Here is a 27,726-nt window from a genome sequence, read left to right on the forward strand (position 1 = left end):
TATAAATGTCTAGTATATTCACAAAAAATAAAATGTCTAGAACATTAATGTAGCAAGGCAAAGTTTTCAAGGCGGAAATCTCGCTGCGCTCATCCTCCAATTTGTTTGAGACTACAATTAGGGAAAAATGATAGGAATTTAACTGCTTAAAACTTCAAAATTTGATACCGCTAACATAGGATTACACGTGTTAAAATTTTAATCCCATGTTGGTCTTTGTTCTATCAGTCTTATAGTTCGAAAACTTGGAAGATCTCAATTTTAATAAAATGAACAACTTCCAAAAACAGTGGGGATGATGGCGATATTGTGTTCGATTAGCTTACTAGAGAAACAATGAACCACATATGTGTAACAATTAAGCTGCTGTTCAACTATGTTTAAAAAAATACGAGGACACGTATTTCACACTTTATAGCAATGATGTCTTTTAAAGCTAATACTGGAAAGCATAATACATAAATTACAATGAACCGTTTGCTTACTGTCTCGAGATTATAGCTAACCTCGACGCTGTACAAAGAGTACATGATTTACTTACCGTTCTAGGACGATAAATAAGTTCTGTTAGCCTTAGCAATCGGGAAATACAATATTCTGTATATGTTCACTTATATAAACATTATCAAGATTATGTGCTGTTTCCGTTGTAAAGGAGCCAGAATATCTGAAAGGATTAAAATAATAGGTAATGTTTATCGGTATAGCTATTATTTATCCACTGAATAAAATGTAATAAATAATACAAAGTTATTAGTAATGCACAATAAATGTAAAAATCTATACCTTTGTGAAAAAGGTGGCCTGCGATTGATTCTGGATTTCATGGTAGTTATCTGGTTATCTCGCCCTTCCTCACAAACTGTTTGAGGCTTCAGGTAGAAATACCTTTAACAGAAATGTATTGTCCTGGCTTATTGCTAAATATTGGTGGTCCAAATTCGAAGCCTGCCAGTGACATCTTGGAAACCACACAGTTTCGGTTAAATTGTGATGTTGCGCAGTTAGTCTCTCAACAAAGTGTTCCTTTGAAGGTAAGGAAATTCGGATTATTTCTGGAGATATTCAGCAAAAACTGAAAATTTAAAAAACTGTTTTTATTTTTCTCGAATTTATTTAAGAAAACACTTTGATAAGGATTACATTTTGCTAGTGGAACCTTTTCACCCCTATAAATGATATTTTCATTTTTTTGTCTAGTTATGTAATTTTGATGGTTTCTCTTTGAAGTAAAAATAAAATATATATAAAGTATCACTTAAAAATGGAGGTAAATTAGATCGATTATCCACGCGTTCCGCCAAAGACGTGACTTGTAACGTAAAAACCTTCCAGTGACCAAAATTGAAACAAAAAATTAGGGATTAATGACAAGAACGATTCAATAAAAAAACATTTTTTTTATTACAAACGCATTCATCAAAATAAAAGGAACATAATTTAACTACTTAATCCTAATTAGTCTTCGACGTTTTCTGGCTTATTTACAGGCTAAACCTAATCTGTACAATTTGAATCAACCACCCTTCGTTTAACTCTACATGTATCAGCGCGTATTCCGAAATCACAGCAAGTCATATTTACAACATTATAACTAATAGATAAACAACATTCAAATGAGTGCATAAGAAATATAAGGATTTATCAGAAAAAGAAACATTAACAAAGAAATTTATTGGGATCATTGTGGTTAATTTTTCCTTTAAATGAAGGAATATTTTATAAGCGCGTTCTGAATCTTACATATTAATTTAACTTAAAGAAAAAAAACTACAATCGGCGTACAGGTACTTATCCTTATACTGACTTAAGACTAAGACTCTGCTTATTTGACTCGTACCGATATGCTGTGTCAGCTTGATACGTTATGCAAACTATACAGCATGTTTGCTAAACATACGGAGCAAATTTAAGGGAGTATTTATTATATGACGAATATAATAAACGGAGCGAATTTTAATTAAATCGTTCAAAGCTTTGTGTTCTTATTTTGATCCAAAGAATATTCCCTTAAGTTTGCGCAGTTCGTTTAGGAAACACCCTGTATGTAGCAACCACATTTGAGTTCAAATCCCACTTTATGAACATTAATTGTATCTTTAACTATCAACATCAGGTAGACTCGTTTATAATATAACCCCAATTCAGAGCCATATTCAACAAACGCTCTTAAATAATAAACTCTTGAAAATAATAAACGGCACTTAAAATGAAACAAGTAAATCAGTAACAGTGCGGATCATTGTTCACCGCAACCACACAGCCACTTAAATCCACATAGGTATTCATGTTAAACATTTTCTTCATTTCCTCGGCAGTGGTAGTGTACTCCAAACCATCCATTTCAAACGTTGTTACAATACTGGACAAATTAAAGTCCTTACTTCTATACCTACCGCTTCTTGCAGGTGCTGAAGTTGACTTCTTAGCAACGTTCTTCGCCTGACTAGAAAGCGACTGGTCAGTCACCACACCGGCGTTTTTCGTAATGACCTTCATGGTATTTGTGAATTCTTCCATAATGCTCTCTATTATTGTAAAAGACGGTTCTAGGCCTGGATGCCTCAACTTAGTGTGATCTTTCAAGGAAGCATTACTTTTGAATGTTCCATCGCAATAGTCGCAAGCAATAGGTTTCATGTGGCCTTTAAGATGAAGTTTGACGGAAACAGATGTGGTTGAAATTGTCGTGAAATTACACAAAGTACAGGAGTACAAACGCCTTTTTCTTCCTCTGGTCGAAACACTGGAAGGGGGGCCTACTATAGTTTTACAGTCCATTTTTTCAGTAGGGTGGCGATTCTTATAATGTGCTTTTACTCTCATCGGGCTCAGAAATTTACCGTCGCATATTCCGCACTTGTACCTATAAGGCAAGTATGGTACATTTCCTAAGTGAGTTTCAATAAAATGAAGCCGTAGCTTCAGTTCACTCAGCACTACATCGCAAATATTGCAGGCGTATTTTTGAGTAAAATCTGTCTCAGCTTTGGATTTACTGAGAATGTGATATCTCCCGATTTTAACGCCATGTACCATGTGTAGATGATCTGATATTTGCTTTTTGGTATATGACACATGCACACAAAAATCACAAGCGAAAGCGTTATCTTCACTTGAAACAGCATCATCTGGATTCGAGAGTATCTGAGGTTCGTTGTCATCTTCAAGATTGATTATATTATCAACCTTCTCGGTAGGGTCAACTTTGATTGGAACCTCTTTGTGCACTGGCGCCATGTTATTAAAAATCATATCAGGCAGAAGATTTACACATCTTCTATTGGAAGGATGTTGTTGAAGAGGTTTTGGTGGTTTTTTTCTGTAATTGGCTTCAATACATTGTACAGCTCTCGCGAGAGTGGGACCTTTAGGTTTATCGTACAGTTTGGCATCTCGGTGTTCGATCCGATGGTGATATCTCAGATCATAAATGGTGTAAAATTCACTGGGACAGTGTTGACACTGGTAAGGCATCATTACCCAGTGATAGAGCATGTGTTCGCAGCAGTCTGACATCGAGACAAATCTGAAAAAACAACAAAAATAACACTTCGTCTGCTACTGATATCCCTAATGTAAAATCGTAACTTACTAAATATTGTCAAGCCGAAATACCAGATCTGTTCTTTTTCGATTATTTATGTTATTTGTGTTCTTTTGCCAAACCCTCTAGACCACCGTTTATATTTCAATAAACTATTAAATTCTGATTCAAATATGTCCGGATTGCTTGATGATGCCAACATGTTTCTCTTTACCTTTTTGCTTCATTTTCATAATAATTGAACAGTATTAATTTATTTAAGAAACACACTTACTTGTCGTTACAAAAGTAGCACATAATATCCGTGGGTTCAATTAATGGTCTTTTCTTGAACAGAGTGGATTTTTCCAAAATCAGCTTGCTCTGCTCTCTAATCACCATATGAATCCAAGTATCTAGTTTGATATTGGATGGCAGTTCTTCAACATCATTATCTGTACCATTGGAATGATGTATCTTCAAATGTTCCTGCATATACTTGTATGTGATACATAAGTCAGAACACAACTTGCAGCGAAACCTAAATGAAAGTTGAGAAACATAATATTACAAAATCAGGTATTTCTATTCACATCTTGCAATTTTCGTTTTCAAATAAAATACTAACCGGTAAGTATTCAAATCTTTGTAAAGATGGAACATAAAGTCACCAACTCGCTTCGATTTAAATTGTTGGCATCTAGGACACTTCCACTGTTTGTTATTGGGGCTGCCCAATGGACCGTACATAGCTAGCAAATTTTGCCTGCTACATGCTTCTGCCTAAAGTACCAAATATAATTATTAAAAAAGTTAAAAAAAATGCAAGAAATAAAAAATAAAAGAAAGCTCGTGCCAATATTGTTTGTCTCAAAATATTAGCAAATACAGAAGGAGAGACAACAAAAAGCTCGATATGCAGAACCCTAATTTAATTTAAAAAATGAAACTGAAAATCACTCATTGCATTCGTAAGATATTAAGCCACTCGTCTTCAATTCGAATTGACAAACTAGCTGACTCGTGTAAAAGATGATATTTCCAGCATTAATTACACAATATTCTATTTCGCACTACTCTCTATTTTTCTTTGGCGAGCATTAATTATCACAATTTGAAATGCAATGCACACACTTCAAAAACTAACGTGATCGAATGATCTTCCGTATTGCAATAAGTTTATTATCACATTGAAGATTCGACCTCTTTTTAAAATTTATCAATTTATTTCAAAGTAACAAAAATAAAATAATTACCATAATTTCATCATCATCTTCAATTTTAGCGATCTTAACAGCATCCGTGAACAAGTCGCTGCCAGGCCGTTTGTTCTTCCGATTCTTAGCTATAGGATTCGTTTTGCTATCTTTATCTTTGCTTTTTGGTGTATCGTCGAAATTCGAGATATTCTGTGAGTTCTCCTCTCGATTGTACTCTAGATCACTCTCCCCAGAATCGATGACTACAAGATAAAAAAAGGATGGAATTATTCTTACATGGTAATTCTACATTTTTCTTCACCAAAGCAGTATTATAAAAATGTGCTATTTCTAGATGAGTAGCTTTGAAAATTAGTGACTTAAATACGATATTTTGCTAATTAAAGGCAACAAGAATTGGTAACGTTTATTAGAGGCAAAAGTTAATGTGCAAATTTCAAGGTTGGTTATCATGTAGTCTTCAAGGTTGTTTGTGTCCTCAATTTTGTCCTTTAGTCTGATTCATTGTTCTTTTGGATCAGATAATATTAAATTTGAAGAAATTCATTACAGACAATGCCATAAAACTTTATATTGTTTTAAATTAACATGAAAAGACATATCTAATTTAGTTTTAATATAGAGGATGTTCTATTCAAAAAACTACTTAGTATTTTTTTATCCAATTTGCGATACACGCTTGTTTTTTTGAATTACAAATTTTAACACTTCGAGAAAAATACAAACTTTAATATGAGTAATTTAAATGTTTTTTTTTTAACTGTTAAAGTTTATGTATTAGAGATACTCCACAATATAAGAAAAAACCCTGTACAATTATGCCAAATTTCTTGAATTTATAAGTAACAGTTTTTTTATAGATTCTTAAATTTCAGTTATCAAAGTCAGTGGTGTTTACAAATGATAACCATAGTAATGTAATTTTAATAGCACACCATAAAACGAGAAGTATGCCATTGAAAATTAAATAATTCTTTGTTTACCTATCACATCTACCGGCTGCGTCACAGCAATTATATCACCATCTGTGAGTCCAGAATCGTCATCCGAATCTGAATCAAATTTTGAAACTTCTTTAATGGTGTTCGCAATAGATACACTGCCTGCCGTGATATCCTTAGATTGTTGACTCGTTGTACTCTTCTTGATTACTGACATACCACTAGGGCCGGGCTGATCCAGAAAACTATCTGATGTTCCTGTAACATATCAAGTTTTACATTTCTCCCCCTGCATGTTTTCAAAAATAAGTTATCATTGGAGTTATAAGCTCGTTTCCTGTCAACTGCTCATTCACGTTGACAGATAATTTGATTTGTTAATTCTGCTCAAAATGAATTCTATAGAAATTAATTAAGCCCTAGAAGTTAATAAGGAGACTAGAAAGCTTTTGGAAAATTTTAAAAAGCTTATTTACTGGTATCCAGTTTATGCATTGAGATTTGGCGTTAAATGGTAAACAGTAAATTTTAACCAACAAACATTTGACCTGACATTCTATATTTCCCATGGCACCATACTGTTATTTACATTTAATATAACCGCAAAATAGACATCTTAAACAATTCTTAAAGAACAGCAGCCGTTAAGGCTAAAATACCCTTACAAATATGCACATTTATCAGATGATTTACAGCTAAACTATATTATCACCTTTCTGTCATTAATCTATGTTTCATTAAAGACAAGCATATGATTACAAAAACCGTATATCCCTAACGTTAATAATGACTAAAATACCCTGTAAAACCATCAAATAGAACTCATTCTGTACATAAATAGCTATTATTGTGCACCATGTCTTAAAAGTAACGTTAAAAGTGTAAACTCTACTTTTTAAAATTAATAAAATAATTTTTTTTCTAATAATATGACATACTATACTTGCCTCTGACAACAGCTTCAATGCAGTCAAACAAATTCTTGGTAACCCCACTTGCAAATGAGGAAATATTCTCTAAGGGTGTGATGGTACCACTTCGGGACTGCACGCTTCCTGGAGTACTTGGAATCGATTTAGTTGAGAAATGCTGCGACCCACCCGGTACTGGTTTAGACGTTGGTCCCGGACTAATTTTGGGTGAAGCTGCAGGATGAATCCTCTTTTTCGGTGATTTTGTAGGTTGTGGAGATGCTTCGTCGAAAAGTATACCACGAATATGACGCACTCGGGGTTTATCGCGTTGCCACAATGGCGTAGTATCGAAAGAAATAGTATTTTCTTTTGATGGCTCTTCTTCTGTCTGTAATTAAAAATACATAGTAACATAGTGATCTACATTTGTAATAATAAAATAGGGTACGTCAAAGGCCGGTATTTTATACAAAGATTGTACGTCGTACCAAAAAGTGATGAACTCTGTGATGTCTTTATTCAATATTGTCATTTAAAAAAAGTCCTCAATGACCCTACACTTCAACGTGTGAATTAAAATACATATTTAAATATTATTACTTATTCCATCAATATCATTAAGATACATTTTGATTTCTATGAACTAATCTAAGCTTTTAATATGAGTTTAGCAGTTTATGAAACCATAAATTATACATACCTTCTGATAAACAAAGATGATATCAAATTCATGTCCAGGATGTTTTTCATTGAAGTGGACCTTACATTTGTCCTTTTCGTCGTTTTTAAAGGAACACAATGTACATTTGTATTGTGCATCTATATTATGTTTCTTCACAATATGTAATTTAATTTCCTCTTCGGTGTGGTACTTCGCTTTACACATACAGCAGCCCCACGGTTTTAATTTTGATGGAGTAAAAGGTAAAGGTTGTGCGATGGTACTGGAATCTTCCTCCAGTGGTTCTGATTCCATTGCCCTAAATATTAATATCTCATGTTTTATGTAAAAATTAATAGGTACCCACCGGAATTTGATTATTATTCACTTTACGACAGCGAAAAATTAATTAAAAATAACATAAGAAGGTCAATGTGTTTACAGACTGTTAGTCTAACTTCAGGATTACATTCTATTAAAACTAAAATTAAGATGTTATATCAACATGGGTTGACAAGAATCACAAGACATCAAAATTTATTTTTTTTCTAATATATTATTGTATTAAATGAAATGAAAATATCATATTGAATAATGGCCTTCTGCAAACCAAATGTTTAAATGCACTTTATATATTGAATCTAAATTTAAAATCATGTGAAATTGCTGAGCCTCATACTTAATGGCAAAAAGAACACTGTTAATAATAATAATAAATAAATAAAATATACCAAAACGTATTAATAAAAATTCAGAGTGAGATAATGCTATTTGAAATGTATATTAAACGAGTAGATCACGAATTTTGCTTTATTGCTAGTATTTTTTTCAAATAGTTTGAATTTAGTGCCTTACCTAAGAGTTATAACTTTTACAGTAGCATCCAAATGCCCATCAGAAATATGCCTTTCAACTTTATGCTTCAAAGGATGCAAGAAACTGCAATAGTGGCATTTGTATAGGTGCAGTCCATGGAACTTGAAGTGTTTTATCACAGCCTCGATATCACTAGTTTCAATTTTCTTCTTGCAATGGGAGCAAGTGAAGTCGTACTCGTCTCTGTGAAGAGCGATTAAATGGTGCTTCAGGTTGGCCTCTTCAGGACATAGATAGGCACAGCCTTGAGCCCCACAAACGTATCGACGATGACTGGGAACAAATTCAGGGTAGTTTTCTTCTTCTTTTTCCTTGTCTGTAAATGAAAATAGAGATAATTAAATGATTAATTTAAATGTCATATAACCCAGCATAAAAATGGTCCCACATTTTTTCAATTAATCGAAATCAGAGATTTTACAAACGCAAATCGTTTAGAATTAAATTTCATTAGACCCAGACCCTATATGCTCAGAAAATATTATCGATTGTAATTTAACCGACCATGACATGACACATTACATCTCAATTAACACCCTTTTGATTAAATAGATGAACAGAGATGAAAAGTCTGATAAAATGCCTACAGTTTAAGTTAACAAAACATTTTGGCAAATTAAGTTTTCCATGTATTTCAAACTTTGCCTAAATTCAATACATTTGAAAAAAAACATATCAATTTAAATAACAAAATAATATTTAAATCAATCACTTCAAACATAATAATTTGAAATGATTTAATCTGGCATACGAGCTTCTATCTTGTGTCTTGATAGTACTTAAAGTTATCAGTGATTTCGAAATTCTTTAAAATCAATCAATTCTTTAAAAGATAGGGACAGTTCAATTAAATCGTTTTGAAGACATCAGAATTAGTCCGAATGTTCAGTAAAACTAGCAATTTGACCCATATTACGGACCTTTTCCAACACCACCCATTCTTCCCGTTGTGATGGAACTAGCAGCCAAGTTAATCATTTTGTCAAACATTTTCTCATTCTTTTCCAAACATGGTACTGGATTTATAGGAGCGATATCAGGTACGGCTTTTTCAACCGTATGCATTTGAAGATGTCGAATAATATTTACCTAAAAAAGGTACATAATCAACAAATTTAATATAAGAAAAAAAATTGCATGCATATTAGATTTTCACATTTTCTGACCATTCCATTTTTAACGCTTTCAGCAATGAATCATCTAACATTAATTGTTAATTCTATTTCTTAAATAGACAAGTTTCTAAAATGTTTTTTATAAAAGTAATCTGAAAATTTGAGAACATTAAAAACGATATATATACTACTTTAGATGTCAATATGTTCGATACCTGACATAAACTCATAAATAGTACATAATCACAAAACTTACCCTAACTTTGGTTTGATAATTGCACAATCCACATTTGATATTCGTACTATAGATCTGTCGAGAAGGAATAGTATCAATTTGGTCTGGAGTGTATGAACACTCCTCTGCCGAAGGTTTGGGGCTGTCCGAATTAGATTTGTTCTTGTCTTTTAGAATGGATTGAATGGTTTGAGTAGGTTTTATCACAAACTCATGTACATCAAAATCGTTTTGATCAGCGTTTAAAGGCATCAAACTTGTTTGATGAATGTGAATACTGTGTCGATTTTTCATGTGAAATCTGTGAAAAGAATACATTTACAATTTTAAAAAATTAAAACGAAAAACAAAGATGTCTAATGAATGGAAACTATACTCACTTAGCAATTTGGACAAGAGTGAACTTCTCCTCGCAAAGAGAACACGAAAATCTCTTAATCCCATGAGTCATGATATGGTCACATAGTCTTTGAATCGACTTGAGCCATTTATCGCAATGTACGCATTTAAAGGCTTTAGTTCCGGAGTTTTTGCATGTACTGCTTGTACTTAAGTGCAACTTCAGTGATTTTACGTTGGAAAACGACAGATTACAAGCGCTGCATCGGAATAGCTGATAACCTGTCAAATTGATAACTATGAGAAAATTGTTGCTTAATCTTGCTATTACAACAATGTTTTAGATTATGCCATTTTTTGTACAAGACGTGTCAAACAAATTTAGCAATACGTCAAATTTTCTATATACATATTGCAAATTCTGCAAACAATTATTGTCATTAAACATTAAAACAAACTTTCCGTAAGAGTTGAAACATCAGAGGCATGTCTTAGATAAATACATCTACTAATCTATTGTCAGTAGGTGTTTGATAGTAGGTAGCAAATGGCACCGTGTACTGAGAGATTTTTTTAAAACAATATTTATAATATAATATAGGATATAATAGTAAGCAGCACGTTACAAGGGAGATAAAGGTCACTAATTTCGTGAAGAATAGTAACATGCCTTGGTTCCGAGTAATGTACAGGATATGTCAAATTCAATCGTTTTGCAGAGTATCTCAATCCTGTGACCGATTTTAAAAAAATTAAAGTTTAAAATGACAAAAAAATCGTCATTCTGGTTTTGTAGATATAAAGTATTTTATAAAACTCTGCATATTTAAATCCCACCTGTGTTTCACCAAAAACTAAAAAAAAAACTTACCCATCAGATTCTTTTTCTTCTTATCTGAGCTGCCACAATCAGACTCATCATCCGAAATCGAGACAGTGGAGACAGACCTTTCCATATTCGTAATCTTTAAAGGAGACTCTACTGGATGGTCAATATTCTTGTCAACAGATTCTTCCAGAGGATCTTTGAGTAAAGCGTTTTCATCTATCACAAGTGGTTCTTCCGAGGACATGTCCAAATTTAAAGTAGGAGTTATGCTTAATGGATCTTCTACAAGCGCATCTAGAGAATCGGTATTTATGAAAGGTAATTCAGGATTGGATTCATCATTGGCCTGAATGTTCAATGGATCGGTTTGCTCTACTGCCAAGCCAGATTCCACAATATCTCCAGGCATGTCTATATGTTCGACTGAAGGACCAATCGCCTCTGAGTTTTTACTAGCGAGCAAAACCAAAGGAGGTGGGTTTGTGTCGATGTTAGATTCAATAATATTTTGGGTACTCGCTTTTGTAAGATTAGATTCCAGTTTTGTAAGAGAATTATTAGATTCATCATCTTGGTCTAGGATGCTCTGAATAGCAGACTGTAATATGTCATCTTCACTTAGGGCAGTGTTTTCTGAAGTCATGTCTTCATCGAATGATTGAAACTGAACTACTTTGTCTACTGTCGACCCTGCAGCTGTTTTCTCACTGATTTTCGAAGAAGTTTGATCAGAAACAGCAATTTTTGTGTCCGCTAACATGATTTTATCACAATTTAGAGATGTTGCACTGATCAAGGAAGTTGAAGACTCGCTTACTGAGTCTGAAATGAATTTACTAGGCGCTGATGTCTTAGGGCTATTGGTGATGACTGGAAATTCTACCCCGCTATTATCAGCTGGATACAGGGTTATACCGCCGATGCGCACAGGATCCTTAGGTGCACTCTGCTGTAGTAAATTTTCCTTACTTGCCGTCGACGTCTGTACTAGGACCTTACTAATTGAAGCTGTGGAGGTAACTGACGGCACTGTATTTGAAGGCAATAAGGGGGTGGAAAACAACAAAAGTCTTGTGTCGTTAGTTCTTGGAGTTGAAGCCATAATAATTTTGTTCAAGACTGTATTATGCGACAAGAGGATTTGTGGTGTTGTCGTTGCAGTTTGAGTTGTAGGCAATTTTTGAACATTTGGAATAACTTTCGCAGAATTAACGAGTAGGGAAGAACTCAGTTGACTGCTTGTCGTTGGTGATAAATGTGGAGCCCACTCAGCGGCATTGGTTAATTCTTCAGCAGGAAGGTTACTCGAAGAAAATTGTATAAGTCTGATGGACCGTTGACGGCGCTTACCTATTGCAGCTAGAAGACCGGTCGGAAATTGTTTTTGGTGACCTAAATGACGGAAGGCCTCTTCGGTGAAACGTAATTCTCTATGCTGGAAAATTAAAAACAAACTCTATATTGTTACCACTATAAATTAATGTATTAAATTTATAAAATATTTATAGATTTCCCCTTACAGAACGTTTGTAAACATGCAAATCACTATCTTCAAACTTGTACGCAATTGACTGGATAAATAAACTTATAGTTAAAAATAAGGATTTTACACCTTTACATTATAAAACGTACGTGACCGTACACACATAGAAAATATAGCTACACCCATGGCGCTAATCTTATCAACAAGTCGATGAGTAAACGGTACGTATTAAGATAGCTGTGAATGGTAATATTGATATGTATGTATGCATATATATGTATATATATATACACAAGTAAATAAATATTAATATGATCATTGATATATAATTCATTTAGCGAGTTTGGAATCATCAAGATATGCTTTCTACTATAAATAACGTTAGTTTTCATTTATAGGTAGTAAAAGCGTTTGTTGACATAAACCCTAGAAGCGTCATCAATTATTTTCTCGATAATACATATTTATTCTACTTTTTCTTTCTATTGTTTATCAAATGAAATAACATATTAATTATGTATATTTTCAAATGTCATGAAATGATTTTGAACGATATAACGAGTTGTAAAATGAGACAGAACCCTCAGCGTAAGAAAAAGTAATATATAGATCTATAGTTTGATTGCTCTGAACATGAGTGCAGCAGTATTCATTCCATTGTTTTTCTCATTTGCTAGGCAGTAACTAATAACAATTTGACATTTTTCAATAATATTAACCATGTGGCTTATATACAAAAATAATTTGTAGTAGATATCCAGGAAACTCCAAAAACCTGGATCCCAAATACCCAAAGTTTCGGTATTATATTCCCTATTTATTGCTTATTCAAATGTCATATTTAAAAATTGATACTTACTTGCGGCAAGAAATCGTTCTTCCGAACTAGAATATAAGGCATCAAATTGGCGTGAATCTGCGAGAAATGAGTATACAACTTCGACATTTCTTTGTTACTAGTCTTGCAATAAGCACACTGATAGGAACACACTCCATGGTACTGTGACCAATGGGTAAGCATCATCGAACTGAGCATAGTATGATAGCAGCCTTTATAACCACATCGCAGTATCTCGTTTGCATGTACAGTGCTCAAATGCTGAGCGAATTCAGTTTCAAATAGGTATTCCAATGGGTCTGATCCTAAAAACATTAGATGTTTGTCGTTTTCAAATAACAAGCAACTAGTTGAGCGAAATGATGCAAAAATTACTTCTGTTTAATACAGTAAACAATTAAGTTGCACTAAAAATTTAAATGTAGGCTGTATATCTTATGCTATACTTGCGCACTAAGAGTGCCCTCGCGTTTACCGCATATGGAGAAACGTTATATTGCGTACATTCACGTCATTAGGTATTTGAGAATAGCTAAGACATATGGTTTTGCTATTTAACAATTTATAAATGAGCAACTTTGCTTTTAAATCTCTCTGGTTTCTGTTGAAACCATCTGGTAATTTTTAATTACTACAAATTATATAGAAGTTGGCGGTGACCACAACAATCGCTCGTCATTAAACCAAAAAATCGTTTTGACCCTTTTGTCCGACTTTGTCCACTTTGACCGAAATGAGCGAGCTCGAGCTTACCACTGTGGTATTTTTGAATCGGACATAGCCTATTCAGCGTTAATAATAATTACCGAGACATATCCCCAATATTTAAATGTTAAATTTAACAGCACATCAATAACATTGTTCTACAAGATATAATATTTAACCAAGGCTGTAATAACTAAAGAACAAAGATGGATTATATCAAAGACTCACACCTGTACATTTTTCCAAATTAAATCCACAATAATGCGTCTTTTTTAAATGATCTACTACTGCTATTTGCGCAACGGCATCTATAGAAAAATAATATACAGGGTATCAAAACATCGTATTGATATGAAGAGTCTTAGATAGAATCAACTTGCCAAAGAGAGAGAGTTCATAGCGTTCATTACTCATCAAAGAGTTTTTAGCTACCATTTTGGCATCATTTCGTAGACTCAGTAGAAACAGGCAGTGCAGATCTAGGCATAAAAAATATTTTACATAATACAAAATACTAACCAGCTACATCCACACAACATCGGAATGGTTCACAAAGGGTTTCAAAATCGACTTTAGGTTCTGCAACTGCAAATTTCTTGGTCGACTTATGGGGTGGTAATGCTAGAACTGTATAATCCGCACCAGGATGGCATTGCTCCAAATGTAGGCAAACATATTCCTTGGCAATGGCCCTGTAGAGGCAGTGACTACATGAGAATCGACTAGTGGCATGTCGTATGTCAATATGCACTGGAACATGTTCCCAGGGGGTCTTCATATCACAGTAAACACAAGGTACCATGGCCGAACTGCTCGACTTGTGTGCCTTCAGGTGAACTGTCAACAACATCCGAGTATTGGTAGTAAACATACAATAATAATGCGGGCATTTGTAGAGATCGCCGGGATTTTCAATAAACTTTTGCATAGCTTTCGGGGCTTTCTTCGGCCTGTTCATTTCTGAAATGGTTTGTTTTCCCTCCTTGACTACCAGTGGTGTTTGGTGTTTGGGAGCGGTTCCAATAATTGTTAATGGAGGTACTTGCTTTAATGGAGGCAGTGCCAGTCTAGAATTGCTAGACGATGATTTAACAGGAGAGACGTAGGCATCCGAACTTTCTTCAGATGGTTGTTCAGCCAAAGATATAACATTGCCTATTTTAAAGGAGAAAGAGTAATCTTCAGCGAGTTCGAGAGTGGCTTCGCTCGGTTCTGATTCTTCATTAACTTGAGAGACACTTGACGACTTTCCTCCACTAGATATCAATTCAGACTTCTCAGGTGATGTATCCTCTCGAGAAATTTCTTCTAAAGAGGGCAAAGTCTCCACAGATTCTTTCTCTTTCTTAATTGACAATTTGTCTCCGCTTAATCTTCTCATCCTTAACACTGAAGACCCGGAAATAAAATCTGAATGAGCAAATACCAGATGGTCATACAAATTTTCTAATAGAGTTGTATCTTGAGTTGCTTCAACAACTATCCCACATTTTTCGCACAAGGTTGACTTGGGAAGAAAACTTTTATGTCCAAATTTACAGTGAAGTTGAAAGACCATCTTATCTTTGGTGACCACATGGCACTTATTAGCATTACAGTAGTATGTAACCTCGCTGCCACTCTTCACAGCTTTAATTAAATCTCCAATGGCAATTGATGAAGACGATCCATCAGCTGAAAGTCGATCAGAAGGTGAAAGTTGTAAATTGGATGTCGACATATTTTCGACTAGACTATTTTGTTCGACAGCCGCTTCTTTAATTTTGCCTTGCAACTTTTCAATCATATTCGTAAACAAGCTGTTAGGTTTATCCTGCCTAAAGGTAATGTTAGGGCGGGGCAGATCGGGTTGTTCCTCGAAAGTAGGCTTTTTACTTATTAAAGGAAAACTTTCAAATTTATCATGTTGATGAGTAACTTGAGACTCTACAATTCCTGCACACGTAGTATCAATATCCATTGGCTCTTCCTTTACGTTAATGCATCTATCAACAGCGCTATCAACTGAGCTTTCTTCGGTCCTGAGTCTATTCGAAAGCTTATTGATGAAGTCGAGGTTCGTAATTCTTGATCCAATGGACTTATTGAGCTCATCCATCTTTTGCAATCGCTCTTCCTCAATTTTCTTTGCATCTTCTTGAATAATATCACTTTCACAAGTAAAGACATTCTGATCTTTCTCGGATGGTTCTAAAGTTTGATCTTGTAAAACTGGTGGGCGCATTTCATCCACACGATTTGGTAGTTCCCTTAACTGATCATATTCGTCATGTTTCTCATTATTTCGTAGACCAACATCATTTTTGTTATCTCTTACTTCATGATCAGTTTCATTTTGACTGACCTTGTTAGCATCGCCTTTACCTTTACTATGAAATTCGACGTCCGACTTCTTTTTCGGGGATAAACCTTCATTGCTTTCCATTAAAGTCTTCAGTTTAGCTGTTGCCTTCTCTTTAGCCGCTCTACTGCTTCTACTTGAAAGACTAATGATAGTATCCAAGTCATCTCCACTGTCTTCAGATATTAATTTATCGAGGCTGCGCTTTCGTTTTCTAGAAGCAGAGTCCTTTCCAAACAGGTTTTCTTCTAAGTGGCTTCTAAACTGTTTGCGGTCTCTTTCTTGTGATTCATCTTTAATAACGGAGTTAAGATTCTGGTTTTTAGATTTTGGGCCAGGTTTTCTACGAGATCTTCCAGGAGGTGTGACTGCCATAGACTCGTCTGCAGTTTTTGCTACACTTTCATCTACACTAACAGGCAGAGTTTTAGACTTTGGGCCTGGTTTCTTTCGGAATATCGGTTCTGGACTTTTGTCACTAAACTCTTCTGTCGTCTGCTTGGAAATACGCTCTTCCTTTTGAAGTTTCGTCTTAGATTTTGGTCCCGGCCTTTTCCTGCTGGTGGTAGGTTCCATCAATACAGCATCAACTTTCGTACCTTCAGCACTCCCCTTCACTTCAAGTTCCTCTCCTGTATGACCAGGCACAGAACTACTGTCAATAATGTCTAACATCACCAAAAGTGGATCAACAATTACCGACATATTGACTTTATATATTGGAGCTTTCTCACCAAGATGAAAGATGTTGGCGTGATCTTCTACGCTTTTTCTGTTCAGCTGGATAAAATTGCATTCACCGCACATGTAAATAAAAATCACAGCCGAATTATAAGTACCTTTAATGACTTTCCGTTCCTCCTCTGGATGAAATGAGACGAAATGGGCTGCCATTGTTTTACTGTTGGCAGCAGTAAACTCGCAAAATCCACACTGATGCCGATATTCACCAGTATGAGTAGTAACGTGCTCGTAAAAAAGAATAGGCTTTACAGTGCTAGTATAACCACACATTCTGCAAGAATAATTATATTTGGAGGACATTTTGAAGTCAGTGATACTTTCCCAAGATTTCAAATGCTTAACAGTATCTTTTATTGCGTCTTCCGCTATCTTAGGAGCAAATCGGGAACACAAAACCTCCGACTGAGGATGTTCTTTCAAATAATGTGCCGCAAGCATTATCCCGTTAAACTTACACAGTTTACAATTTAGTTTTCTCTTGTTAACGTAGTCAACAAAATAGCTTTTATCAGGTTCCACTAATTTATCAACATCAAGTTCGCCAACAGAATATTCTACTGGTGTGGAAACCCGTTCCGGACTACTTTCTTTGGATTTGCCTTGTAGGGTTTTTTTCTTCTTGACTCGGTGAATAATTCCAGAAGCCCATCTGGCCACTTTACGTCGTCTTCCTTTAGGCTTGGAAGTTTCACCGGAAGCCTGAGACTTAGCGTCACCTTCAGAATCTTCAGAATATTCGCCATCTATTTCTGATTTCTCGGAATCTATATCGGTATTGTTATCTATAATAGAACCTTCTAAATTGCTAATATTATCATCGTCATCGCTTTCTGCATAGTTGCCCTTTGAATTGCGGGTTCTAAGAGCTCTCGTATTAAGAACTTCATCGGGCATCTTGTTAATAACTACGCGAACGGCTTTCATAGAACCAACGTCTGCTTCCTGCACCGAGGGCTTTAATTTCGGTTTCGGTCCGGGTTTCTTCCGAAGTTTTTTAGGCTGTTCTAACGGTGGTAACTGGTCATTTCTAATTAATGCCTGCGGATCATCTTTAAGAATACGACACATTCTTTTACCAGTAGCAGTAAGAACGCCATCTCTAATGAACATATCTTTAATGTCCGCATGCAGAAGATCTAATTCAGACTTGTTTTTCTTTTTCGTTCTAGGAGGGGTATTACGCCTCCGATTTTTAATCCTTTCCCCAACAGACACTATCACGGGTTCCAAAGGAAGTATTTCTTCAGCAGTAAGCGGCTCTAGAAGTTGTTCTACCTCAGTTTCTTCAGAGTTGTGGAGTTCACCTGGCTTCGAAACTTCCTTTGCTTTACTTTGGTCCTTAATCTGAGTTTGAGTTTCTGGAGCGTTTGAATCTGCAGCATTTTCGAAATCAGGTGTTTTACTATCCTCTTCAGTAGTTGAATCGACAATAGGAAGTTCATCCGCGGAAACTTTACTAATTGAACTGTCTGTTATAGCAACTGTAGAGCCAATAGGATCGTCTTTTTCCTCGTCACTTGTTTCATTTTCTTCATTGACTTTTATAATCTTTCGAATTTTTTGAATTTCCTTGCCTTCAAAACTATCAGAAAATGTCTCGATGAGCGAGAACAAAGCTGTTTTCTTGTCTTTTTTATTTTTACTTTTGAGTAAGTTTTCAAAGAAGTGAGCCAAAATGTTTTGCTCAGATGGTTCTTCATTTTTATTGCCCGCTTCCTGCTGTTTCGATATATTATTTGCAATTTCAGGTACAGATGGCGCTTTAAATTCAACTCTATTTGGGGACTCGAAATCGTCTTGTGACGAAGATGTTTCTCCGCCCTGGGCATGGGTTTCTAGAATCTCCTTGTCTATTTCCATTTCCTTTTCCACCAGTTCTATTACTTCTGTTTGTAACTCCTTATAGTACTCACTGAAGAAATGATCCACAGTAAAACATTCCAAATTACTCATCGACCATAAAGATTTGGAGTCGTCTACATTTTTCCTATCTATCACCACCTCTATCCGTGACATGTCAATATCCAATTTTTTAGGTAAATCGTTTTCATCTGATACTGAAATATCTTCACATTTACCTTCATCTTCAAAGTCACTCACTCCTCCAGGAGCAATATCGCCTGCGTCACTTTCATCAGAATCACTAATGACATATTTGGATCTTTTTGTATTAGTACTACTTCTTTCCGGATCATCCTTTTCGGACCTGTGACCCTTTCCGTCACGCCGAGACTTCCTAGGGATTTTAAATGCTTGGACTCCATACCCCCTTCCGGTCTTACGCTCAGCTAGACTATATAAACTGTCTAAGGGAGACGTAAATGATTCATCTTCATCGGAATTCACTCGACTACGAAGTGCTGTCTTCGTTACAGAATACATTTTATCGAATTTACTGCTTTCGTATTTCGAGTTATCTTTGCTCTTCGTACGTTCCTTCAATTCCCGCGTAGATTTAGACTCAGGGTCTTCTTTGGAACGATCTGGAGCTTCTTCTGAAGCCCCTCCGCTGCGTAGATCTTTGGAAAGCTTATCCTTGTTACTGGATTCAGTAACACACTGTTTTGGGTCTTTACTGGATGAATCGTCACGGGATTCCCTAGGCGCCAAACGAGGATCCTTGATTTCTTTGTTTTTCTCTTCAGCAGCAGCTGCAGCAGCTTTTTCCTTACGCTCTTTCATTTCTCTATATTCTCGATAATTTCGGGGATCCCCAGGACGTCTATCCCTATTCCACCGATATCGTTCGTGATAGCCTTGATCGGGCATGTACGGTTGAGTATTAGGAAAAGGCATTTGGTTACCCCCATAAAAGGATCTAGAACTGTGAAAATTTTCATATTGATTGAACATTTCTCGCTGCTGTTGTGGGTACTGCATTTGTCCCACGTACATTCCACAACCTCGATCAAAACCATATACTTGTTGTTCAGCAATAGCGGGGCTATAGTTAAACTGATCGAAATCTGCCCTGGGTGTGGATGGAGTGAAATCCATTGTAAGACTTTCGTCCTGCGGAGGATCAAATCGAATTGGAAAATTTGTAGGCATTGGAGAAGTTGGCATAACTACTGGACAAGAATTTGTAAACTGTTGAGAAGCAGGATATTGTCTAGACATGGTGTGAGGCTCAACGCGAGGTATATTTTGTTGTGATCCTATGATGGTTGGGCTAATCATTGGTTCTGTGACATGGGACGGCGAGATAAATCTAGGCGGTTCAAAATGCAACGGCTGTCTAGAGGATTGATTACCTGGCTGTGGAACACTGTTAGCTTTAACTTTATTTTCCCGAATCGATGAGGCAGTCCTAGGATCATGAACTATTTTCGGAATTATATCTCCGAGTAGCGGTTTACTGAAAATTTTTTGTAGAATATCCGGCAGTTGCCCAAGTTCCCCACTAGTTCGACTGGCTGGGGCCTCAACCTTAGGTTTTTCTAATACAATAGTTCTTCCGGGAGATATTTTCATTGCATTCTCAATGCTCTCAGATATAGCTTTATCAATTTCAACATTATCTCCTTCCATTTTCTTCAACTTAGGTTTCGGATGGTATTTATCAGCCAAGCGTTTGTATGGAGTAACTCGGTTTTGCAGGGAATTAGAATCTGAATATTCAGGATCATTTTTGGATGAATATGAATCTTTTACTGTTATATCACTTTCATTTTTGGTTACTCCAGATGAAACATAATCACTCTTTAAATTGGTTTTGGCCTCAAGTGATTCCTTGCTAGAGCCATCCCTTTTATTACAGCTTTGGGTTTCGGAAGAATGTAGTTCCTGAGTTTTATCTTTGTCAATTTTACCATCTTTAAATTTGTTTCCTGCTGAGTCCTTCATATGACTAGATTTAAATTTTTCCTTTTCTTTTTGATCCACTTTCAAACTCGAACTTTTCAATTTTCTTTCTCCTGTTACCTTGTCCTTACTGGATAATTTATTAGACTCAATGCCCTTTGTTTTCTGGTCCCCACTCATTTTAGTATCGCTATTTTGTGATGTAGCATTAAAGCAGCTTGTGCTATCCTCTTTATTAAGAGTCGCCGACAGCCTTCGGTCACTTTTTTTAGATTTCTTCTTTTCATCCAAAATCTTGCTATCTATACTTGACAATACGTCTGCAAAGATATCCACTTCCTTCACACATTTCTTGGAAGGTGTATTATCTGGTAATTCTCCTATATTTTTTGTAATCTTAGTCACACTGGATTCTTCCTTTGATTTAAGAATATTGATATCACCAGTTTGTTCTGAATTTTTTGAAGCCTTCGCATTGTCGGATTTTTCCTTACCTTTTGATGTCTTAGCATCGGCAGGACATTTAATTTTTGATGTTTTCATAACAGAAGATGTCGGTGACTTTATTTCCTTAATTGGGTTTGTGGTACTTTTTGTCTTCGAGCCCGTATCTGAACTACGTTCGATCAATTTGGATTCACTGCTCACTCGCTTTTTAGAAAGCTTAGACGTGTTACGAACAGTGGTGTTTATCTCCTCTGGAGGACTCAAAGCCGAATTAATCTCATCCACTTTAAGCTGGAACTGAAGCCGTCTTCGCACTTCTTGCAGCTCATCTACTGACTTAAGATCATATACGGAATTAGATATTTTCTGTTGCACATCGTCTTCCAACATTTTCAGGTCATCAAGGCTGATCGGTGGTTTTGACATATCAGGGAGACGGGTCTCCAATATTGGGTTTTCCGATTCTGGATTGAGGACAACACAACTGTAGATGTCGACTTTGGAGCGACGCTCTGTACTGGGATTTCGAGTAGTTTTCCTAAAAAGAAACAGTCACCGTTAACTACTGATATACTGTCACATCGAACATTTACAAATACAAAGATGTATTGAAGCTTAAGGATATAATTTAGCTGTTTACCCTTTGGATGAAGTAACAATTTTTTCCGTCGGTATCGTAACAGGTTTTGCTGACGAAAGATTGTTAAGTGGACTAGGACTTCGCGGCGTCATCATCGGACTTTCAGGAAAAGAGGTCATTTTGCTACCACGCAATTGAGGGTTCTAAAATTACAATTTTATATATCACTGAAACAAGACCGGCGTAAAAACGTAAATCTATACATACCACTTTAAAATAAATGTTATTTAAGACTTGTTCACATCTCTGAAGTGTTTCAACCTTTAGCCTGTAATGAAGTAAATGTTAAATAACATAGTAAACGAGAACAGTAATAAACAGACTTCAACATAGTAAAAGATAAATTATACTAAATTATATTGCAACATAATAAAAGATAATATATTCTTACAGAAGCTTTTCCAACTCATAATTGGTTTTGTAAACCATTTTTTTGTATTCCAAAATTATTAAATGAATACTTACTTCTTTTTATTGTTGCTTATCATATTATACAAAGATTGCATTTTTGTTAATTGGGCTTCTCGATTTCCCTTAGCTTTAAGCTCAGTTATCATAGTAACTAAAAAAGGAACATATCGCTGGAGCGACTCCAGCTTTTGATTGTAGTCTTCGTCATCCATTTTTCTTCTTTCTGAAATACAAAAATAAACTGAAAACCATTGTTCTTCTTTTGGACTCAAACAGAATCAATTTATTTGAGGGAACTCAAAAAATCACATATTTCATAATACAAATCATCGTGTAAACAGGACGCTAGTTTCTCGTATGTTACTCATATTGACATGAGAGAGGGTTACCTCCCAAGACATGTTTTGGGTCAAAACGTTTCGTCAGTTGTGCTAAAAGTAGGACTGAAAATAGTTAATAAAAAAGTTTAAGAAGCCATATTTCATTGCTTTTGCTTCAACACCAAAAAATTGTTAAAAAAAATATTCAACTTTTGTATTTAGTACATTTTTCGTCTTCAAATTAAAAAAAATTAAGAAGGTTGTACAGTCTTAGCTTCTTTATTTTGTCTTTTAAATTTAATGTCGTGAATGTAATTGTACTTTGTATTTGCAGCGGTTATTGATGAATAAGCAAGGTACCGGGTTATTCTGTTGTACATTGATCCCTAGACTATCCAGTTTAGTTGAAAATGTAAAAAAATTGTGAATAAAAAAGATTTGTCTTTTTAACATTTCTTTTAATATCTGATTGAAAAAATGTTATCGGAAATAGAATATTTTTACACAAGTCACATTACAGGGAACACCATGCATGTTACTGAATATTCGGGAAGAGCATTTTTTTAAATTCAAATACACAGTATGTCCCCGGATAGTTCCTTTTCGAATTAAAGCTTCAATGTGTTTTTTCTAACGCGCAACCTAGGATTTCAGGTGTTAAAATTTTAATCCCTTGTTAACCTTTGTCTTACTAAAACTAAAGCTATTAAACAATTGATTTATTAGCGTAAATTTTTGAATTGTTAGATTGATATATGCCAAATTCCATAAATTTAATTCTAGTAAAACGGAGGTTAGTATAGAATTCAATTTTTTAAAAGGTTTTCTATTGTGGTTGATCAATTACAACAAAAATTCAAAAAATTATTATGAATTTGAAGAATCAAAAGCGAGGTTACCAATACTGTGAAAAACAGTTGACGTTTTTGAAATTTTCCTTTTAAAATATAAGTATCAATCGTAGTCACCACACCAGACAAAGGTAACCACAGAAACACAACACTATAGCTCATAACTATCCTACATAAAGGTGTCCGAAGGAAATAGGTGACCTTAAAAAAAAGAATACCGCATTTTCTTACGTCAATTATAACTCTCTTGATGTTAATTAATTGCTCTTCTAATCATATTCACGAGCTCGCATAATTTATTTTTTCTATTCCCCTAGTACAATGTAATTTTTGTCGCATACTTTACTAAACAGATATTTCATCCATTCCGGCTAGGTCAACGGAAAAAGATTTCATCTTCAGATGTGGTCGGTCGAATCAAATCTACCCCTGAGATATGAAAATCATTTGCTGAACAATATACTATTTTGTTACTCTTTATATTGTTATTCCTATAATAATATTCAATCAAAACTATAAACTATCGCTATTACGATATTTTGATTGTAATCATTTGGTTTCGAAATACAATACCAATATACAACAACAAGCAATACACACAATACCCTAAGAAATAGAGAGAAAAAAAGAAACCCTAACATTTGCGGAGTTTATCCAGGAATTTTAGAATGATACGGTGCTAGGTTGTCGGAAATTTTTAAATTTTCATAATTAATTAGAAATAACTATATCATTTTAAACATTAGAACACATAACAATATAACTTTTCTATCCCTTGATGTTTTTCTTATGTCGTTTTTTTTTAATTCAAATTCAGAAATATCCCTCAAATTCGCGGCGTATTTTTAAGACACTCCCTGTATAATATATTATTAATTATTAGTTTTGAGACACTTTGTAGCATTTTGTTGATATTCGGTATAAGTACTGATCTTTATTCAGAAACACAACCGTACTTCTTCAAAATTAGCAAATTAAATAGTAAACTTTTTTGTTCTTCAAACATAAAATAATTCATTTCAACCGTAAAATTGTTTTTTAAAGCAACTAAATTCTAATTAAACCGATTTTAAATTAAAGTGAAGTAGGTCCAAAGTCAGTCAAAAACAATTTCATATCCACAATTCTACCTACAAAAGAAAGTCGAATTAAATTGTTTTAAATAAAATACATTGAAATATATGGATGAAGGAAAAGATAAACAAACTGAGAAAAGAAAAATTTTTATATTACCACTCAGCAAAAAGCTACATAAGTATACAATCATTTTTACTTACGAATTGCATTAAAAGACAATAAATAGCAATGGCGCAGTAGGTAAGCAGAAAAGCTTCTCGAGGCAGTAACGAATAAGAAAATATGAGCAATACAACAGGGGTATCTTAAGAGAAACAGATAGCTAATTTGACAGTCAACAAACACAACCAAATTTCCGGAAATAATACCCTAGTGCTATTATAAGTGAAAGTGTGCCAAGAACGCACAAGGAAAAACCTTCAGCTTAAGGTAATCAAACAACCAAGCACCGTGACAGTAAGCCACGTGGGACGTGCATTACTCAACGATTGGTATCTTGTTAGAGTATCGAAGTACGCAACAAAACTGGTAATTTTCCATAATGTCCATGAAAAGCCTAGAAAATGAGTAGTGACCATATCGTCATAATCTTTCAGCTTTGTTAAACCAGTTCAATCAACGAAATGACAAATGAGGTGCAATGTGTCCTGTATCAATCAAAGCTTATTTCATCGGCTACCTCAGTACTAAAACAGTCTCATTTATCTTAAAATTTCCAAAAAATAACAGTACTATTAGTAAGAACATTGTTAATTATCTACAAAGTTAAATGACTTGATGTTCCTAGAGACTCCTTCCATGGCATTTTCCTCAGTGTTCCGTTTATCTTTCTTTTGAACAATGTTCAACAAATACTTTTATAGCGCTCCAAATTGGTTCCATCTAAAGTTTTTGTCATTCACTTTTTTTTGTTATTCGCTGCTTTTGCTTGATTAAGAAATTTGAAGAACGAATTAAACTTCTTACGGTTGACGTGTTAGCCTGGCTGCGCTTTTAACGTTTCTGACCATCCATCAACTGGAGCCAGAAGAGAAAGAACTTGTACCACTCTGTTGCCGATTTCAGATAAATTGAAGAACTTCGAGCACAATACAATTAATTACCGACTTTGGAATTTTCGAATCATTTACAGATAAGTCTTTACCTCTGATACTACATTTATTGCCTTGTACCGACTCTCTGACCTACTACGAAAGTCATGCCAAATGAATAATTTGCAAAACAACCTTTCCAACGGAATAATATAATACGCATGAAAAAATAAAATAAAAAATTACAAGATTGCCCAACAGACAACGCGTTACTTAAGTTACGCATGCGCTTTGCTTAATCATTTTTAGGATGATCCGAATATTAACCTAAAAAACTGAAAAGTCAATGTATTTCAAAGCAAAAAAAGGTTGCAACAAGAATAACACACAAAATATCTAAATCACATAATTCTTAAATGAATATAGGACAATTTTGTGAAGTTAAAAGCTTCTAAAAACACAGAAGATGAAATTTGAATGCCTACGTGATCAACATGAGGGTGTCTCAATACGTAAGACGACTTGACAAAGAGTTCTTTTAGCTGTAAAAACAACATAAAAGAAGAGTTATAGAAAATTCAGCTTAATAGAACGAAGATTTCCTTACGACTTGATCGTGAACCAGAAGCTTTAATAAGGAAGTTTCTTCTGTTGAACAGGTGCTTAAGATGTATTAATTTAAAGTACCTATTTCGCTCACGCGTTTCGATTATTAATCGCCTTCATCAATGCAATTGTTGTTTAAACAGCTATTTCCACATCCACAAGTTAAATTGGACGACCATTTTGAAAATGTTCAGACTTCATTTTGTAGGTAAAGACGGAAAGGATACATACACGTTCATTTGCAGACGGTGTAAAAAAGTCGTCAACCTGAACACATTCCGAAAAGAAACTTTCGGCATACGTGAACATTTGACTTCGAATTCTGAACGCCCGCGTTTCATAAACCACCATGTTGCCTGTTGCCCGGACCCAAAGCTCAGCCCTCTTTTCTCGAAACTGCATGACTACTGCGATTTAACGATTGGTACTTCTTAAGGCACCTTACCTTATATCACACTGTTCACTCACACATTTAAATTTTGCACATGGTAATTAGTTGCAATTGCTAAGTCTCTGTGTGTACTGTTCTTGTTCATAATTATCGCTTAAAATTAAAGTTCTGCTACTAAACGGACTTTTCGTTCTTCTTCCAAGCCTCGTCTCTCGTTTTCTGTAGCCTTCTATGACAATACGACGAAGTGCGCAGCACACGTCAACGGAAACATCCGAACCCTGTCGGAAAAGAACGAATCAGGAGAGAAGGGTTTTTGGCGCACTCGGCGACTACGTTAACTGCATTTTCATCGCTTCGTTGGGGTCTCTGACTGCGACGTCTAAACGAAATATTGAGGAACAAGTTTGAAACGCATCGCAGTCCGACACCGACAAGCGGTTGCGACGCCAGCTGCAGTTCAGTTCTGAAAGTGGAAGCGTGAGTTACGTAGGTTTACCAGGAGCTGCAGCTCATATTTTCGTCATTATCGTACAGAAAAGTTGTACTTTCTACGCATGTGGAAGATTTTCTGCAAAGGAAGCGATTGTGGGTGCGGGGGCTTGAAACAATTCGCGGTGTGCGGTGTTGCTGATACGGCTCCGCCATATTCCGTTTGCTGACGTCGAATTATTTACAAACGAGCGATTTGGCAAATTTCAGATTTGGCTTAGATTTGAGTGTTCATTGATGTTCTTCCCAACACCGACTTCAATTTAGATACAGGTTGCTTCTTATAAATCTTCTATGGCTATTAATAGTACCTATTTTTGTGCCGTCCTAAATTGTCGCAAAAAGTATGCGAAAACGTTATTCAGTATTTAACTGCTAAACATGTGTCTGAAATAGAATAAAGATAAATGGACTTACCGGTAGGTTATTCCTCTTTAACTTAACAAAATTACATCACATTTTCGTGTTTCTGACATTTTGACACTGTTGCTGGGCCGACTGTTTATTGATCGTTGGTTGTTTGCCTTCGAGCAAGCGCAGGTAACTATTTTAATCTATTCATAGATCCAAGTCAAGGTTTATGAGCTTGTAAAAGATCGGGCAGATAGGCATCAGTGAAAAGCGTAAGTTACAATTTATCAATTACGTGGATAAATAGCCAGGCACACAATTGTTTGTCTTAAATCCATGAAGACAGTAAAATTGCAAGGACATTACTATGAGTAGTAGGTAGGCCTTCTTTGAGGACTTTAAGCTACGCAAACTTCTACTGGAGACGCACCGCAAAGTGCCTCTTCATTAGAATGAGTAAGTTGGTATGTACTCACCAACCTTTAATAACCAATGAGGAAACGAGAAAAGTAGGTACATACACGTGGGTATTCCGGGT

At 35.2% G+C, this 27,726-nt stretch overlaps 1 protein-coding gene across 5 annotated transcripts; it reads right to left on the minus strand.

Moving 5' to 3' along the window:
• Positions 1 to 1,386: 1,386 nt before the first annotated feature.
• Positions 1,387 to 27,726, minus strand: LOC136412678 (uncharacterized). Of its 5 annotated transcripts, XM_066395822.1 has the most exons (19): positions 27,255 to 27,465; positions 26,400 to 26,811; positions 22,124 to 22,292; positions 21,866 to 21,926; positions 21,659 to 21,801; positions 14,202 to 21,556; positions 12,999 to 13,282; positions 10,699 to 12,091; positions 9,869 to 10,109; positions 9,510 to 9,789; positions 9,059 to 9,227; positions 8,118 to 8,454; positions 7,302 to 7,581; positions 6,622 to 6,989; positions 5,730 to 5,932; positions 4,783 to 4,988; positions 4,155 to 4,309; positions 3,822 to 4,067; positions 1,387 to 3,529 (listed from the first exon to the last, which is right to left on the minus strand). In XM_066395822.1, the coding sequence occupies exons 3-19, from the start codon at positions 22,279 to 22,281 to the stop codon at positions 2,224 to 2,226; spliced, it is 13,185 nt and encodes a 4,394-aa protein (XP_066251919.1). In that variant the 5' UTR covers positions 22,282 to 22,292; positions 26,400 to 26,811; positions 27,255 to 27,465; the 3' UTR covers positions 1,387 to 2,223. The 5 variants fall into 5 exon arrangements, with proteins under 5 accessions (XP_066251919.1, XP_066251917.1, XP_066251916.1 ...); XM_066395820.1 differs by lacking the exons at positions 26,400 to 26,811; positions 27,255 to 27,465 and adding an exon at positions 27,665 to 27,726 and having other exon boundaries at positions 5,730 to 5,945; positions 6,635 to 6,989; XM_066395819.1 differs by lacking the exons at positions 26,400 to 26,811; positions 27,255 to 27,465 and adding an exon at positions 27,665 to 27,726.

This window comes from Euwallacea similis, chromosome 12 (assembly GCF_039881205.1).
Source record: "Euwallacea similis isolate ESF13 chromosome 12, ESF131.1, whole genome shotgun sequence".
NCBI classification, from domain to species: Eukaryota; Metazoa; Arthropoda; class Insecta; order Coleoptera; family Curculionidae; genus Euwallacea; species Euwallacea similis.

Coding starts and splice junctions, on each gene's coding strand:
- LOC136412678 (XM_066395820.1), bottom strand. CDS start 27,707: ATGTACCTACTTTTCTCGTTTCCTCATTGGTTATTAAAGGTTG. Junction 22,293..27,664: donor TCATTGGTTATTAAAGGTTG/GTGAGTACATAC, acceptor TTTGTATTTCAG/AAAGAAGAAAAATGGATGAC. Junction 10,110..10,698: donor GAAGAAAAAGAATCTGATGG/GTAAGTTTTTTT, acceptor TCAATTTGACAG/GTTATCAGCTATTCCGATGC.